Genomic DNA, 20230 nt, shown 5'->3' on the forward strand with positions numbered 1-20230 from the left:
AATAATTGCCTTTGGTTCTTCAATTAGCCTCTTGTTTTCATCCAACCTTAATTCAGAAATTGGAATTATGTCGGGAACTTCTCCTGTGAACTTCGTCATATGACACACGTGGAAAGTGTTATGAATATCCTCTAGTTTTTCTGGTAGTTCTAGCTTGTAATCTTGGTTTCCAGTCCTCTGAAGAACTTTAAACGGTCCAATAAACCTTGGACTCAACTTTCCCTTTTTACCAAATCTTATAAGTCCCTTCCACAACGAGACTTTAAGTAACACCGAATCCCCAACTTCGAATGTTATCGGTTGTCTTTTCTTATCAGCATAGCTCTTTTGACGATCCTGAGCTTCTAACATCCTTTCCCTAATTACTTTCAACTTTTCAGCAGTTTGATGGACTATCTTAGGTCCCATAAACTGCTTTTCTCCAGCTTCAAGCCAACATGACGGCGTTCGACACTTTTGTCCATATAAAGTGTGATAAGGTGCCATCCTGATGCCTGAGTGAAAACTGTTATTGTAGGAAAATTCTACCAAAGGTAAATGTTCATCTCAATTACCTTGGAATTCCATGGTATATGCTCTCAACATATCCTCTAGTATTTGAATCGTTCGTTCGCTCCGACCATCGGTTTGTGGATGGTAAGTTGTACTTAAACACAATTTCGTACCTAATTCCTCTTGTAGCCTTTTCAAAAACCTTGACGTGAAACGACTATCACAATCTAATACAATCGTTAAAGGAACACCATGAAGTCTTACTATCTCCTTTACGTAAGCATTAGCAAGTTTATCCATGGACCATTTTTCATTGGCTGCTATGAAGTGTACACTTTTAGTAAATCAATCAACGACCACCCAAATCATGTTGTGACTGCTCTTAGTTATGGGCAGTTTAGTCACAAAATCCATGGTGTTGTCTTCCCATTTACCCATGGGTACAGGTAAAGGTTCTAAACTCCCTTATAGTTTCTGATGTTGTGCCTTAACCCTCGCACACGTCACACACTCGGCAGCATACTTTGCAACATCGAGTTTCATCGTTGACCACCAATAATAGGGTTTCAGATCCCTATACATTTTTGTGCTGCCGGGATGAATCGAGTATATGGTCTTGTCAGCTTCCTCCATTAGAAGATGTCTTATTCTTCCCATTGTAGGTACCCAAATCCTATCTTGGAACACCTTCAGTCCTTGAGCGTTTGTATTGAATACTAACATTTTGCCCAAATGTTCTTCTTTTCGTTCATTTTTCTCTAAAGCTTCTATCGGAGCTTTCTTAATGCTTTCTACAATCGTTGAGACAACTTTGATTCTTAATGCTCTTGTCCTTTTTCTTTCAAAGCTCACTTTTCGGCTTAAAGCATCACCTACAACATTTGCTTTACCAGGGTGGTAAAGTATTTCACAGTCATAATCCTTAAGCAACTCTAGCTAACATTGTTGGAAATCAGTTAAACAAATGATATTGTAGGTTTGTATTGTAACTAAATTTATTTTATACTCAATGCAATAATCTTACTGTGGAACCTTGAATGATATTTGTAGTAATATGTATTGCTATGGGAATAATAACCAAAAACTTGATATAAAAGTTAGTGTTATTAACTTACTTTAAATTCATGTGATCCTTTTATGCATCAACCTAAGTATCACTATACTTATCAAGACCTCTGACCTATAGACCTTAATTGCAAGAATGTAAATGGATGGATATGAGAAGAAATAAAAGAAATCTGTGTTCCCAAGTTTCATTAAAAGAAGGAAATGGAAGGAAGTTGAGAGAAATGGAAGGATCACTTTCCCTCCTAACTTTCCTTCCGATTTGGAAGTATTTGGAAAGAAAGAACAAAAGGATTAAGTTTCCTTCCATTTCTCTCCAACTCAGAAGCACAAAATAAATTTTTGTTTTCTTTTCCTTTCTCTTATTTTCTCTCATGACTTTCTGATCTCTTCTTTACTTTTCTTTTATTAAACTCGGGAACTAGGCGTAAATGTTTTTGTTAAACCTTGTGTTTGGTTAAAACATAACTTTAAATTTGTTTTGGAAATATGGGGTGTTACACCCACGACATATGTAATTATCATTGTCCCACTTGTATCTTCTTCTGGTGTGTTCCAAATTTTCACCTTCCATTGTTTGTGGTGTAGGAGTTAAAGGTTCTTAAGTTAAACTAAAAATGTCCAAAAATTATATCTAGGTACCTTGATGATTATGGATCTTACGGGTCACTGTGAAATGGGAAAATCAATTTCCAAATACTAAGTTGAGTATGTTGGATTTTTATTAGCACACATCCCCTAAAAATCACATTTTCATGTGTATGTGCTATGTACCATGATTTCATGTTTGACTGTATGCTATGATGTCATGCTATGATTTTAATGATCTTATGTGATTATTTTACGTAGGGGTAAGTATTTAGACCTCTGGATCGGGAACCACACCTAGACTTGGACCTGGTAAGCCTTAATAAGTTCGATCCAAGTTCCATAAATTTATGCAAAACAGGTCATGTCTAAGAGTCGGTCCGGTCCAAATGCTTACTTTTACGTGCAAGAACTACGAACCGGAAACTGGACTTAGTAAACCGTATTAGGTCCGGTCCAAGGTCCACCAATTTCTATAAAACTGGTTTGGTCCAAAAGTTGGTCCGGTCCGGTCCATTTGATTACCCCTAATTTTAGGAGTCTTTCCATTAAGGTGTTTTAAAATGTTATTTATGATGAAATATTTTTTCATGTCATCGGCATGTGTGAATATGTGAGGTGTGGATACCTACTATTAGTTGTTGATAACACCTAACAATTATACCTATTGGCATTTTCTATGGTCTTTCTTTTTGATGTATTATATAAAAAGTTCATCATCTTTCTTACGTCTATGGTCCTTTCTTAAATTTTGCCTTCTCACTACACCTTGTTTACCTTATTTTATATAACTTTGAATCAAAATCCTGCTTGGATTCTCTATTTAATTCATACTTTTTTTAGACAATGAAATTCTCTTACATACAAACCAAGGAGGTTTGTACAATGTAACTAAATTCCGTTCATTTCAAACTACACTTTCTCATATTGTTGATTTCTTGATGAACTTTTGTATAATTAAATGTCACAGAGATACACTATGTAACACCCATAATCAGAAAGACCAAGAAAGGAAAGAAAACCCTAAGTTAAAGGGCCAACTCATCAAGTCCAAGTAGGAACTTAGCGAGTCCGAGAAGGATCCGGGTCGAGGGATAAATGACCGACTCGGCGAGTTGGAGAATGGACTCGACGAGTCTGGTCTGAAGAGGGAAACCATAAATCCGAGACTTTGTGCACTATTTAAGCACCTCATTCTCTTCCTTAGGGTTCCTTTACACCTCTTCTCATCCAGAACATCAAACCCTAGCCACCATATTCGGTTTTTAGAAAAGATCTAGCCTTGGTGTTGTGATTTGAAGCTTGGAAGAGAAGGAAGTTCATAGTGGTGCAAGAGGAAGCCTTGAATCCAGTGTTGGTGTGGCTTTTCAGAGCATTTGAAGGTAAGAAGTCATTACCTTCACTCCTTTGCTCATAGTTTCCTTTTTGTCATGAGATTTGGGGATTTTATGCCTTGTCCTAGAGCCAATTGGAGTTAGAAGTCCAGATCTGAAGTTGGTACTTCAGATCTAAGTGTATTCTAGCCTAGGAGTCATAAAATATCAATCTTGGGGGTGTAAGTGAAGCATGGTTGTCTTAAACCCGAGTATGGAGTGTTTTGGGCCTAGATCTCCTTAGCTACACGTAAATTTTGCTACTTTACGTGAGGAATAGGCCTTGGAAGAGTGGATCTACAGTTTGGAGTCCCTACATGACTCAAAAAGCCTCTGGATGCATGAAGGATTGAATAGACTTGGCGAGTCCTTCGAGTGGACTCGGCGAGTAGTATGAAGATTGGGAGGAACTCGACAAGTTGGATGAACAACTCGGTGAGTCTGTTGAAGTTTGCTTTAGACTCGGCGAGTCTGTTCTTAGACTCGGTGAGTCAGGTTGCGAAACCCTGAACCCTTTCGAGTTAAGACTCAGATCAGTGAGTTGAGTGGGGACTCAGTGAATTGGACAGGTTAGGACTCGGAAATCGGTGAACTCGACGAGTCAGTAGGCAGACTCGGCGAGTAAGGTTGACCTGGAAGGTTGACCTTGACCAGGACTTTGACATTGACCAGAGTTGACTTGGTTGACTTTCGGGGGATAGTTAGACTAAGTGTTGCATTGATATTGGTAGCTCGGGGAGCTGGTGGAGTAGGAGTTCAGAGAGTTGTCGGGCAGCAGCTAGAGGGGTTATCAGCAAGTTCAGCAAGAGCAGGTGAGTTTCCCTTTGTGTGAATGGGTCTAAGGCCACAATGCCGGCCCATGTACATACGAGTAGGAAGACCCGGGGGTTAGCCCTAGGCACAGTATGCTAGTATGATATTCAGGACGAGGACCAATAATAGCGGGCAGGTGCCCAAGGAATGGTTTATATGATAGTTTATACTTGTTGTCTGTGTGATACATATATATGCCTGGTAGGGAGGTGAGTGTGGGCGAGGTCCCGTATCTCACCAATAGTAGAGTGTGGATGGTGTTCTACATCTCATTAGTAGAAGAACAGGGGCGAGGCCCAACTTAGGGAAAGAGTGAGTGTGGGTTGGGCCCGTATCTCACTATCAGTAAGGGTGTGGACGGGGTTCCATGACTCATCAGTAGCAGGACAAGGGCGAGGCCTTAGGACAGGATTTGTGAGTATATGTTAGCTTATGTGTTGTTATATGATTATGTGTTATTATATGTTAGCGGGTGGGGCCCATTGACAGGTGAGGCCTAAGTTAAACAGATCTGTATCCGAGCGGGGCTCGAAGCCAAGCGGGGCCTGGAGTGGCGGGGCCGTTGTAATGGGCGAGGCCCAGGATAGCGGGCGTGGCCCAGTATGTGCAGTATGTGGTTATGCATGGTATGTGGTAGGGTGGGGAACTCACTAAGCTTCGTGCTTACGGTTTTTAGTTTTGGGTTCAGTTACTTCCGGTAGCGGAGGGAAGAGCTCGGGGTGATCGCATGGCACACACCATAGATTAGATAGCCTGCGAATGTTTTACTCTGATAACGAACATGTGTTTTGGAAATTAATACTCTGTTTATGTTTTGTAATGATGATGTTGCTTTAAGTAATGTTTTATTAAAATAAATTTTTAGTCTTGAATTTTGGGTCGTTACACAATATTCGTCTCCTAATTGATTCTCGAGTCATTCAGTGAATCATATACTTTTTCACAATCGTATATTACATAACATTCAACGAAAGTATAAGGTAGTTTCCAAAATCACCGGTCCAATGTAGAAATTGAATTTATCGAGAAGGTCAACTCCTACTCTTTTTCATCATAATGTGGTATAATGTTACCTTTAATCCTTACAAACTTCTATACAGGCTTCTTAAATCCATTGCCTTGCATTTCATAACATTGCTAAAGTTAGGTCAAATCTCTCTTATCGACTAATCATCATTCCAAATCGTACTCTTCGCATTGACTCATGAGATAGAACCATTAATGGTTAATCTACTTCATAATGACTGATACTCGGTTTTCCGTCGATATGATATCATATAAACTGAAAGTACAGTTGTACTCTTCGTCATACACTCACCAATTATCATTCTTACAGACTTATTCACGTCTTACTGATCAATTTAAAATTTGATTGAAATAAAATAAATATTATACCCTTCTTTTGTTGGTTCCCTTCTTGTTGATGTGCACTCTTACATCATTCCATAATTACATTTATATATTTCTCTATTTACCTCTAACATATCACATTAGAATATACCATATATGCATTTTTAAGTGTCATTGGTGACGTTAATACTTCATCTAAATTTTCTTTTTCTTACAGTTTACCTACTGTAGAGTTTTTAACTAATTGTAGAGGAATTTAAGAATCATTCTTGTCCTCCTTTCTCCACTCATTTCCTTTCTAGCACAATCCTTTCTTTTATCAAGCTTTTTATGATTAAAATCATTATCATTCTATCATACATCATAGGAACTTGCTTCACGATAGGTGAATACCTTGATCACAAACAATTTGAATAACTAAAGACTTCCTCTTCCTTAAAGACCATAAGTCATAAAAAAAATCATTATGTTGGTGAATCTGTTAGTTGAATTGTATCTTGACCTTCTATTCCTTTTTTAAAAGCAATGAATTCTCTTAATTTCTTTTATACGGTGATATGTGAAATTCTTCATGCTAAACTTCATACTCATAATTCATCCGTGTTATTTTTGCTTTAAATCAGCAAAATACTGAAATATTAACAAATTTCTAATTCAATTCCATAATTAATGTCTCGTGTGTATATATATATATATATATATATATATATATATATATATATATATATATATATATATATATATATATGATAACATGATAACACCACAACTTGTCTTGATTTTATCTTATATAACAATTCACTCAATTGTTTATAAACAACAATTCTAACGACAAGTACCTAACTCGATGGATTAACAATTTTCTTGAGCTTTGCAAACTATCGGACTTACTGAGAAAATAATAGTATCGTTTACTTATAATCTATAATCTGATGATCGATTATATGATTATAAGTGCATTTCATACCAGACCAGATAAAAATAGGGTTATATATTCGCATTTTGAGAAGGGATCATTTGAGTGTATGTTTACGTATTGATCCCTAGTTACATTCCATTTAGGATTAAAAATAGGCGTAATTGGACCTGTTTTGTACGTATATCTTGTTATTCTGTCCACTGTATAGCCCTGTCCACGCATATATATATATATATATATATATTTATATATATATATATATATATATATATATATATATATATACAGAGAGAGAGAGAGAGAGAGATGTTCATTTGAGACCACCTATATTTTGTGAGACATGGGGACCAAATCTGAGCCTTTGATCAACACCGATCTTGTGGCTCATAAGAAAACGTGATTAACACTAATTAGTCTAAAAGATTAGTTAATTAGGGGTAGATTAGGCACTAGGTTAAATTTTAGATCATTAGATCTGTTATCTTCACGTTATCACAAAACCCAGCTACTTTGATTCTTTCTTCCAATTCACACTAATCGATCAACATTCCTTCATCTTCGATTCACACTAATCAATCTTTTATTTGCTTTGATTTGGGTGATTGAGGGTTATGTTCATCTATCGACATCAACAATTCATTACAAGATTTTTATCGGTTTTAGCTCTGTGATCATCGATTTCATCCAAGGTAGAAGTTCAAGTGCTCGGTTGATTTCTACTAATCTTCATCTTCAACAATTGTTAACGATCTTTCAAGTTGTGCTTTTTACTCTACATCATGATTTCATCAATTGATCAAGGTTTGAGTTTTATTCCCCTGAGTTTTCATCGCTTTCAAATCAACAATTTTTAGCCATTCATCAACATTGGTAATCAATCATCAATTGATATCGATTTCCATCAGATTGATGCTTCGAGTTTACTATCAAATCAGGTGTTTTATCAATTTAACTTCATCTTAAATCTATTTTCATTTCAAGTATTTGATTTCAGCCATCGATTATCAATTTCAAGATTTTGGTTTTTTCTGTACATTCGAGCACATATTAATGAAGATAAGCAAGCAAAAATAACGTATCTTCATGTTATTTTGTGCTCATTCTATAAAGTTAATGAGGTGTGTACATAAGTATTATTGTTCTAAAGCCAATTATCTTACATTATACACGCACTCTACCTGTTTGATGAAAGTCCTGAATGAATAAAGAGTGTGATGTAGAGTCTGATATATCACTCCTTCCTTCACACCCTTAAACTTTGTTACTATTTAATGATATTGACCCCAAATTCCAAGCTGATTTTTCTCAACTTAGTGATGAATGGTGTACTTCTTTATTGTCAGTGATTGAAGGACATACAACTATCATCAATGCATATGTTTAGTGCATATGTTGGAAGAAGCATATCATCCATATCTTGCCACCATTAATTAATGATGAGAACTTCAAGAAGCATATTGACATGTTGGTTTCAATGGTGTTTGGTCTATAAAGAGTTAAAGTAGCTAAAAAGTTGATGGATGATGAGGACTTGGTTCATCTTTCTAATCGAAATCTGTAATGAGGATATTGGTTTAATTTACTCCCTGCACTCTCTTTATTTCTTTCTTGATGAAATTGTTCTTTACATTTGTGCAACTTTAAACATTGTTATTGCATCAGATATGTATACTAATACCCTTCAAACCCTTTTCACCCCTTTCACAGTGTAAAGTGGTACATACAGTTATGAAATTAGATAAAACTTTCATGTTTTCTATAATTACAACTTTTTAGGTAAGTCTTGAATGGAACTGTAGAGAATGTGGTTCAATAATAATTTCCTGGAGTCTCTCATTCAATGTAGTGGGATGTTGTAAATTTACTTATATTTTTTTTGTTTGGTTTCAAGTGATGTATTTGGGTAATTGAATAAAACGATAACACTATATTCTAAGTTTTTACTTTTACATTGGTATTTCCAAATAAACTGTGCATTATTTTAATTTTCTTACATATATATTGTTATATTCTAGTTCGATATTTGATGTTCATATAATTATTTAGAATGTTCTGCTTATACAAACATCCTATAGCATTATTCTATAAGAATATTAAGTTGTGATTTGAATATAGACAACCTAATTAAATTATTCTATTAGAATGGTGTATATATATATATATATATATATATATATATATATATATATATATTCAAAATATTAAATATAACATTAGAATCTTATGTAATATTAGTTTATTTTATATGTTATAACACAATTTAGAATATTACATTTTAATATTAGAATATTCCATACTATTTCAGAATATTACGTATCAATTAACAACATATTAGTAAATACTGTAACCTTGTGATATATTTTGTATAATACAAACTTGAAATTTGGTTTTTAATTTATGAGATTTTTAGAATACGTTTCAACTTCCAGAGAAAAGTTTGATATTTATCCTAAAAGTATTCATTTCATTTTATAAACTTATATGTTTCTCATTCGTTTAAAAAGTTTATTAGTCTAGGTTCCTACATATTATTTGGTTTCCTACACACTCGAAGGGAATGATGGTCTGAATTAGCATATTTCATCTTATAATATAATATTACATCATATAACAATCTTTCAAATTATTACACATTAACATTATAAACTTTTCTTTTCTACAAATCAATTTTTATTCTATATGTTATTCTAAATATTCCTATAACACTCTAAATTGTAAATTCAGAGTATTACATAATATTTCATATAATATTAGAATCTTACATAATGTTAGTAATTGTACACATTACAACATAATTTTAGAATACTACACTTAAATTTCATAATATTACAAATAACTTCATAATATTATATTAACAACACATTATAAAAATATTGAATAATTTAAATAATTAGATTAATATCATATCATTGAGTATTAAAAAGCCAAAATTTAATTATACATTGTTGTGTTAAAATATCTTGCATATAACTTAGAATATCACGGAATATTATTCTATTAAAATATTCTACATATAGAATATAAAAATCTATATCTTTATTTTATTAGATTATAATTAAACATCATACATCATAAACTACATCATTCTAATGATTTTAAACATCATATGCTCTACTTATAAAATTTACCTTGAATAGTGACTTAAATTCTAAAAAAGATATAAACATCAATTGACGATAACAAACAACACATAAAAGTATTTTATTAGAATATTATACATATACTTATTATAACATATAACATACAATATTATTCTGATGGAATATTTTATATAGAGACTTTAATTTTAAACTCGTCTAATATGTGAAAGAGATTACTACCATTATACGAAATAAACTACAAAATTACATGTATTATCATTTAAAACATAACTATTGTTCAACCACAATATTGTTTTATTAGATATTCACCAATCTTCAAACATTCAAACATTCAAACCATAACTATTATTTGATCAATTGATGAGCTATATGACGAGGCACCATGAACTACAGATTTTATAGACATTGTCGTACATTCTTTTCTTTAGGATCAAAAGCTAATTTTTCCCTTGATTTGGTAGTTTCAATGTCTTATCTGCATCAAAAAAAATAAAGCATACTTTTGTTAAAACAATAAAGTAGGATATAAACAATACATTTTTAAAAATGTTCTAAACATGTTGTTTCCAACTAAATGCATTTTGTTTAAAATCATATATTACACATTATTTAACAAAAATGTTCAAAACAAGTTATTTCAACAAAATTAAGATGTCTAAAATAATATATTACATATTGCTTAACAAAATTTTGAAAGAAAGTTGTTTCCAACAAAAATCAAAATGTCTAAAACTAGAATATGACATATAATTTTAAAATATTTCACATAACTGCATAGTATATCAAATACTCTCTGAATATTACACATTACTTCATGAAAACGTTCAAATCAAGCAGTTTAGATAAAATCAGAATATTAAGATAGCAAAACCCATATCACTCTATTTGTACTATATCTTCCAATTAAATAATACAATAACATTTGAAATTAGATTATACTAATAAGAGTACATAGAATATTAAAATTGAAAAAACCTTTTTACTAAATTTATACCAGAAGATAAATAATTAACATAATACCTAGAATAACTCACATATGGTTCTCACTGGAATCATAATGTTACTTTGTTTGAGAAATTTCTTTGAATCCTTTATCCTCAACTTTTTGGTATTGAATTTTCTGAAAATCTGAAATTCATAGCTAAACCTGTTGACAATAAAACTACATCATAAATGTAAAAGAATTCAAAAACGATTACACTTCAATGTTATAAAACACTATATCATGTAATGAAATAAAGTTATGAAGCAACATATGACATCATATTAGAATAGCTAGAATATAAACTTATGAAACATCAAATTATTAAACTTTTCTTCAATATCCAAATAAGCAGCAAAATAGCAATAACATCTAAAGATTATATTATAGTTCAAACACTTATAACATCTTGGAAAATTCTAAAATTCATAGCAAAACCTATATACAACAAACCTATATCATAAACTCTAAAGAAATCGTAAACAATTAGACTTCAATGTTATAAAATACTATATCATATAATAAAATAAAGTTATGAACTGACATATGAAATCATATCAGAATACCTAAAATATCAACTTCAGAAACATCAACTTATTAAACTTTTTTCTAGAATATCAACTAATGAGCAAAATAACAATAACATATTAGATTAAATTATAGTCCAAACACCTGTAAAAAATCTAGAAAAAAATTATATGATGTTTTAAATTAATTGTTAAATGTAGCTAAAGTACAGAATTTCATAAAAAATGCTTCATAAATCATAATCCTTCAATAATCAGAATCAAAGTCAAGGATAACTCAAGAGCATGTAGAATACAAATGCTTGAACTGTTGTTGATTTATAAATCAAAAAAACTATATCATAAGCCCTAAATACATAAATAAAAATAATTTTATTACCAAGTTATAGTCGAAATATAGAAAAAATCAATACATTTTTGTGAATTGGAGAATGATCAGGTGTATAATCCGAATATGAATCGATAGAATGAAGCATTTCTATGACCGGTTTAGTGTTTATCGTGATGAAATCTAAAACAAATTATAATCACAAAAAACGTGTTGATTCAGAAATAGATGAAAATTAAGCTTGGTAATTCTGTTTTCTAGGGTTTTGGATTTTTACAAAAACACAAAATAGCAAGCATAATATATATAATTTTATATTAAAACACACATTTCAATTCATAGACTAACAAGATACCATGTAATAACATTTCAGAATATCTAGACTATTTTACTAGAACATACATTATAATAATTAGAATAGTTAAATTTTAGCATAATAACAATCAAGAATATATAAAATAAATATCAATCCAAAGAATTAGAATATCACATAAAAACATTCCAGAATATATAGACTTTAGTGGAATTATAAAAGTTCATGTTTTGCAAAGTGGAGATTCATCATGTATATAATCAGAATATGATTGTGTAGAATGAGCCATTTTTGTGATCGTTTTAGTGTTTTGTTGTGATGAATATGAAGCAAACCGACTTCAATTAACCACAAACATCAAATATTAGTAACATTCTAAAGCTTTACAACATACAAGAGATTCAATTAAATGCCAAAACAAAAAATTAAAGTGATAATCCATTGATTAATATAAATCAAAATCATATACAAATCATAATCATATAAGAACATTTGGAATACTAACATATCAACACATATTATACAGATTTAGTACCACGTCATGTCATTAATCAACAAATCTACTTTTAAAATCAAATCTATAATTCATCAAATAAGCAAATCCAATATTATTAAGACAATACAAGAATATAAAACCTAATTTATCAATTATTGAAACCTAAAATACCTGCAATAGATGTAATTTCCTCATGTTCTGGATCTTTTAAGTCATCAGGGGAAGTTTTTGTATGACAACTTAGATCTGAAGCCTTTGATTGAGAATCAACTATTTCTGATGGATCATCACACAAACCAGAGCTAGAATTAGAATCAATTTTAGCAAAATGAGTCACGATTAATGCCCGATTAGAAAAAAGATCTTCAAATTGGTGTACCCGAGCTTTGATTTGGTTGAATGAAATCGTAGTTTTTAGGATAAGAATCATAATCAATTTCTTTGTGTTTTTATTGAGAGATTGGAAACAAAGTTTAATCATGAACGAACTTTGAATCGATGAAAGCAAAATGTAATCACGATTCAACATCAGAATATGAATCAGAACATTGAAAATCAAAATGATAGTGAATCATAATCGATTTTAGGGTTTTAACAAGAAGAAATTAAAATATTTTTACTCAAAATCACTCACAGATATAAAATCAAGAAGAAATTATAGTATTATACATCACCTGGATTAACCCTAGATGCAAAATCTGAATCCGATTTTGAATGACCCATTTGTTGTAAAACCAAGCTTCGATTTCGTTTGATTCAGGAATGTTGATGCTCGAGAACTTGATCCGATTTTATGATTAATCCGAAACAAATTTTGAAGGAAGCAGAAGATGTGGATGATCGAGATTTGTATCAAATGGGTTTTAGTGTTCGTATCTAGGGTTTTTAGGAAGAATATTGGGTGTTTTTGTGTGCTGAACAAAAAAGAATGCAAAATTCTATTCCTGCCCCTCCATGTCTTGATATAATCCCGAAGTTCCATTAATTTACAAAAATATCACCGCCTATTTTATGGTTTAATCTAAATTAATATCATTATTCAAGATGAGTCCTATATATATATATATATATATATATATATATATATATATATATATATATATATATATATATATATATATATATATATATATATATATAAAATAAGAATTTTCAAAACGATACTCTTCAATAAATATTCAGCCTTCATATATGCACATGGAAGGCCTAACAACCCCATAAATCTACGGAAGACCAATTTGCAGCTTTATGGAAGTAAAAGGACTAAAAACGATCTGTAGTATCTTCTAATTAAGATTATAGTATCTGGATACACCCACAAACATAAATCAATTCCCTTAAACAAATCCATTAGTATATACACAATGATTGTATTGTAACTCAAATACACGAAAGTACGGGTCATGACAACAATCTCTTGCAAAATGCGAAGGAAAGAAACTTCCCTCTCGAGACTCGAACATCCAAAAAGCCAAGGATCCCTTGAAAGATCGATCAACTTGAACATGATTGCCTCAAACGAACAAAAGGGTTCGATCCGAATAGCTAAAAAGCACTCGTGGCACCATTGTTATGAGATGGATGACTAGGTGGCCTACTGGTGTTGCTTAATCCAAGGAAACTACCATTTCTTCCTATACTTAGTGAAGAACATGATGTTCTTGACGATGGCTTGTTGTTGAAAAGCTTCGAGGAAGAAGCACTTCTTGTCGGAGGTGGAAGCACTTTGGATAATCCGACATAGCTTTTGCATGATTTCAGTTTCTTGTTGTAAGGGTTTTCTGGCTTCGCAAGATCTTCTAAACACATCACGTTTGCCAACGATGTGAAAGATTGCGACTTTCCTTGAAAGTGCTTTGACAAACCTCTCCTGTTAATTCATCAAACATAAATATAAGAACAAGTTCTAGATCTATGATGTATCTTTTCGGAATCAGATAAGCAGCTTCTAACTTGTAATTTGTAAGTGATTGACATTAAACTTACTTGGAGGGAAGTTGGTGAAGAAGATCAGACATGTCTCCCAAGGCACTCCGATGATCGTCGTTAGACGACGGAGAGCTACCGGAAGATGAATTGCTTTCTTCAAATGCATCATCGGATTCATCATCTGATGATACCATACTCGAAACATCAGAAGAGAACGAATCATCTTCTTCTTGATTTTCATAACCCATGATTCCGATCTTCTTTTCTTGATCTAAGGTAGTAGAAGAACCCATCTCCATCTGCATCATCATTATCTGCAACTTGTCTCGGTTTTATAATCTCAAATCTTTCTAATCAATCAACTGTTCAGCTTTTGAAATTGGGAAATAAAGGTGAGGTTTTTGGTATGGTATTGAGTATGAACACAGCTTAATCCTTTTCTTCGCTTATGAGGAAAGTTGGAAAGACGAGGATAATGAATTTAAAGGGATAACAGGATAAGGGTACAAGTGGGATATGCCTGACTATAGAGACATGTAGACTGTATGTATTTATGGTTGTACTTCGTAGTGGACAACGTGAAGATTCGGCGTTATCCATTTCTATATTTGGTGGGGGCCATTTTATTTGGTATGAATGCTGCCAACAGCTCAAAATACGGGGTCTGCCGTTTGCTTATTAGGTATGGGCATTATCGAATATTTACATTTAGGCCCCTCAACTTATACCCACACCGCACTAAATCCATTCTATTTCTGAAGATAGTCATGCAAGACCCTGATTATGTTGGTTTTAATTAGTAAATCCATATGGCTTTAAAAAAATGACCTCACTATCCTTAAAATAAGATTTTTTTACAAAAAATCGTAAATTGAACAAGTTTGTTAAAGTTGTGTGCATTAAGTTGTTGAGTCAAATTTGCTTCTAGACCTTAATTATCGTTATTGAAACTTAATAATGAAATCTTAACTTTAGAAAATTATTTATAAATTAGAGGAAGGAAATTTCACCTAAGGAGATTCCATAAAGTGTTCACGAACATATACATGGGTGTTTGAGAAGACTGAACTATAAAGATTATGGTTTTATGGAGAGGATAACAATTCATTGGGTTGACATGTTTTTTGTTTTAGGCTTAGTCTTTTTCTTTTTTATATCATACTTGTAATTACTTCACAACTGTATTTTCCTAATATTGATAGAAATCTCTCTAGTTTGCATATATGTATCACAATATAGAATAGTCGGTGACATTATAGTATCAGAAGTATTGGAAAAGTGTTCATTAGCGAAAATGCTTAGGGTTCAACACATATATTATGTTTAGATCTACGTTGCAATCCTATGAATGCGGTGTTTCGAGCTAACAATTCTTGTTTATGTGTATACCTGTTAGAAACGACAAGACATGAATATGACACAAATTATAACACACGATTGTTTATCAAACATAAAAACAACAGGCAACTAATTTATATGACACGTAATACGACAAGAATAAACATGTTTTTCATTAATTTACACACGCATTGTCTAATACCATTTTTTACACTAGGAAAATATGCATTTAATTAGTATGTATTTGTGTCATATGTTGTGTGTCTCTATATGTATATACGTGTTTAGATGTACCGTGTGCCACACCAATTTAATTCTTATCTTATAAATGTAAAGCAGGTAAGCTCGTGTTTGACATAAAACACGAATTTAGAATTCATTCGACAAAAACACACGAAATTCTGATTTCTAAAACTCATACACAGAAAAACACGTGTCATATTCGTGTCATATCAGTCGCATAACGTATCAAATTGTGGGTTCTAGTGTTATTACAATGTAAATGTTGCCAGCGTTATAATCTTAAGTTGTCTATTATAGAACTAGAGGGGTGTAGATGTAGATATTATATAATAAAATGGTCTAAAGTAAACTTATAAAAATAAATAAAAATGGGCGGTGGCATCTTCGAGTCTAAAAAAAGCGTGTTGATTTTGGTCAACGTGAAGATGTCCGAATTGGACGATGCAAGGCTACACGTTAAATTCCGAGGATAAGGATGCTAAATGGAAGGGCGCTAGTGGGTCTACGTATAAATTATTCCATGCGACCAAAACACTAGTTTTTACATTTTTCTGATTTATTTAATATTATATATAAAAACCGAATTAAGTATAGAAAATAAATATTCGATTTATCTTGCTGTAATAAAATAAAGAGTTATCAAGTTGACGATAATAAAAGTATTTATATTTGGTAAACTTATTGATTTATTGGTTGAAATAAAAGAGGGGGTGTAGTAAGTGCGGTTTCACCGCCCCATTCCGTGAACATGCGGTCTCCATTCTGCCCTTTTTCATTTCCAATAAAGCATGGCGCCTGCCGGATTTCTCAAAGGGCAACGAACTGCTTAAAAATATTTGAAAATAAGTATTATATAGTATTTATTTAGGTTATATATAAAATAAAAACAATTATGTTTTCCTTTTAACCATGATTGTGAAAAGCAAAAAACATACATAATATATCTTGATCATATTAATTTTAATTTTAAAATAAGATTTATATCTAGACCCGTAGGAATTTATTCGATCCAATACTACATTTTCAGTTTTTTATTCTATACTCAAGTATTTATTAGTCTTTCTAGCCTTATCAAATTAGTTATTCGTGCTCAACATCTCATATACAAAGTACAAACATTATTCATTCAACTTGAAATTTTACATCAAAGTTCTTCCATTCAACTCAAAGATTATGGTTATTACTTAAGGAGTTAAAGTCGATCCCACCACGGATTTCTTGATCAACATCAAAATACAATAGGACTACACAAACAAGAACTTGCAATCAAATTTGGAGACTAATTTATCATGGTGGAATCTTTGGATTCTAGTCCAATCTTACGATTATAATTTTGCAATAAGTACAATTATAGATATGATCTCAATCTTAACAATATTGACATCAACTTTAAAAATTGCAATAACCATTTACATACAATTAATAATTTTTTATAATATAATTCTTAATTGATAAATTTAAAAATTTCTATGTTTTTTTCTACTTTCTTTTTTAGTATGTAATTTTTTGGTGAGCATTGATTTTCACGTATGATTTTATAAATGTAGTTTTATACGATTAAAATAATAGAACTTATATCTATATAAGGAATAAGACTTATAATTAGTGTCCGTAGGTAGTATAGGAGAGAGAGATGCTACATGTTTCGCTACTTAAAGTGTTGTCGTCCTTTTTAATACACTTGCACAATAACGTATATAAATAACTTAGAATCATTATTTATTCCATAGTAGAGCTAAAGTCAAAGGTACAAATGAGTTTTATTCATTAAACTCTTCAGCACGATCATTCGTTTGTTTGACTATGAACCTTATTAATAATAATCTTGTTGTTTTTTAAATCTTGCGAGATCCACAAAGAGATCATGATATGATTTTATGATATGCTAATGTGTTCTTTTTGGATTATGAGACCATGTAAGAGTATTGGAATAGTTGTCTAGTGATCGATACTTTTTGGATTATGAGACCATGTAAGAGTATTGGAATAGTTGTCTAGTGATCGATATTAAGTGTAAGTAAATGTACATTTGTATTGTGTTAGAAATGGAAGGCTGTAAACACAAGATACATGTATATTTATATTGTGTTAGAAATGGAAGTCTGTAAACACAAGAAATCGGTTAGGTATAAATCCAATGAACTTAACCACATATGAAACTTCTAAAAGAAGTATAAATCCAATGAACTTAGTGAGGGATTTGACGAAGTAAATGCATGCATAAGAGAATGAACATAAACCTTTAGTTAATTGTACAAATGTGTACAAAACTTAAAACCATGCAATGTATTGGATAGGAGTACCATAAGGTAACTTAAAATTGACATGTTTGGCCGATCCTGACCTTCTTTTACTAGTCCCTTCAGTGATGAGAATTCATTCCATTACATTATTTTTAGTTTAGAAGTTTTGTGGGGATAGATGTGTGAATTTTGATTCCTTAGAGCTATTGGGATCAATTCTTTAAAGAAACAACAATCATATGTGGGAATTAGAGACCAAATGTGGAATAAATCATTTCCTTAACCTCAATTTCAAGATTTGGTGTTATGTGGATGGATTTATACAAGGTGGTAAAACTTAATTTGTGATGAAGTTGTTTATGTATATTGATTCTGCATGTATTAAGGATAAAATATGCAAATGATTGAAATGCATCTAGTTACTTCTAAACTTTTTTTTAATATATATATATATATATATATATATATATATATATATATATATATATATATATATATTCGGTGAGTCTTGAACACCTAACTTATGATGAAGGAGCACCTTGCCACCAACACATGATACTCTTGAGATACCATCCCTTTGTTGATAGCTTTGATACTTAAAACATATTTTAGTGTTTAAAATGATCTCGACTGCGATTATTACTCTATCTCATTTGTTGATTGTAAATTTGTAATAATCCTTGTATATTCTTTAAACAACCTACTTTGATTTATTATAAGTTTTTATGTTTTAGGACCTCCGCAAACCATTAAAGATGTTTTAAAAAAATTTAAATAACATTTTATATTAGACTTAGCATAATTTAAACAAACATTCATTCATTTTTTGTAATTGCGGGAGGAAGAGTCGTTAGGGGATTTTTCGGCAAACCTAATGTAGATGGATGAACAAAAGTGGAACAGTAAAGGAGTACAATGAATATGGATTGGAGAGGCAGCAACCTGGATCATCTCAACACGAGCTAGTTTCGCATTTGCAAATACATGTAGAAACATGCATATGGAAAGACTCTTAATGGATTATCAATAGGACATAAAATAAAGGAACATGTGGTGAGATTTATCAAGAAGAAACAGGTGGTTGCAGCCCAAATGACTACTGTATCGTACAAGGGGAATCAGGTGAAACAAAATATTACAACAATGTTTCTCAAATGATGTGGATGATCAATCCTTGTTACCATTTGGTAAAAGTGTACAACATATTATGTAAGTATTATCAAGCTTTATTAGTAAAAAATGTTCTAATAGTTTTTTTGATAGTCAACTTCCTTCACTTCATTGATAATGTTTTAGAAACAACTACATTGTTTGGTGAGTAAAGAAAGAGAGATGACTACATCATGGCATAATCCAAGGCCTTGCTCTAGGGGTAGTGGTGTGAAATGCATGCACTCCAGGTTCAGGGGATGACTCATTCTACCTGAAATTTTGGGATGCCAACTCCATATTGGTGCGTTTTTATGGCCCTGATCACATTTTCTTTGGCGGCGTTTAGCTGGCTATTGGGTCGTGCGTGGCTAGAATCATTTTTTTCTGGTGCCTAGTCTTTTACCTCGAAGCTTTTAACTCGCATACACTAAGCGTGGTGATTTTTGGTGATTCCCCTATGGGTGACCTGGCTGAGTCTTACGGTCCTGTGCTTCTCGTTGAGTATCTTCATGTTTGGATGTTGCTTCGCTTTTGTTAGCAGTTGCACCAAAGTTTGCTACTCACAATGCATGTTTGCAATACCAAGTTGTGATAGTGCTTTCGTGCGTTATGTTGTCTTGAAGGGTAGTCCTGCGACATCGGTCCCTAGGGCGCGGCGATGGAGCTGAGAGATTGTTGGTGGTTCTCCGACCCATGCTTTTTTCGATCCTAATGGATGCTTACCTTTTGCTTGCCTAATGGAATGACCGGGGGTGACTAGAGAGAACCTTTCTCCTCCTGGGGTGACGAGGGGTGGCCCCATGGCCCAAGCTTCCTCGTGCTCTGGTTTTGCTTACTTGATTCTTTTCTATGGGCAACTATCTTTCTTTTCCTGACTGCGCCTTTGCTATTGTGAGTTGCACAACTTTGGCGTTGGCCTTCTTGTCATTTGGGGAATCGCATGGAAGGGAACCATACAAGGAGTGATCTAACGAGTTT

General features: G+C 32.3%; 1 protein-coding gene and 1 long non-coding RNA gene across 3 annotated transcripts; both read right to left on the reverse strand.

The window, feature by feature from the left end:
- Positions 1-9974: 9974 nt before the first annotated feature.
- LOC145033732 (uncharacterized) lies at positions 9975-13390 on the reverse strand. 2 transcript variants are annotated; one of them, XR_013677674.1, is made up of 4 exons: positions 13022-13390; positions 12519-12623; positions 10722-10848; positions 9975-10176 (listed from the first exon to the last, which is right to left on the reverse strand). It is a non-coding gene; the product is annotated as an uncharacterized LOC145033732 (long non-coding RNA). The 2 variants fall into 2 exon arrangements; XR_013677675.1 differs by having other exon boundaries at positions 10722-10863.
- Positions 13391-13608: 218 nt separating this feature from the next.
- Positions 13609-14729, reverse strand: LOC145036733 (uncharacterized). Its single transcript, XM_078985201.1, has 2 exons — positions 14334-14729; positions 13609-14217 (listed from the first exon to the last, which is right to left on the reverse strand). The coding sequence occupies exons 1-2, from the start codon at positions 14585-14587 to the stop codon at positions 13893-13895; spliced, it is 579 nt and encodes a 192-aa protein (XP_078841327.1). The 5' UTR covers positions 14588-14729; the 3' UTR covers positions 13609-13892.
- Positions 14730-20230: the final 5501 nt, after the last annotated feature.

Source organism: Lactuca saligna, chromosome 3, assembly GCF_052625555.1.
Source record: "Lactuca saligna cultivar CGN05327 chromosome 3, ASM5262555v1, whole genome shotgun sequence".
Lineage (NCBI taxonomy): Eukaryota > Viridiplantae > Streptophyta > Magnoliopsida > Asterales > Asteraceae > Lactuca > Lactuca saligna.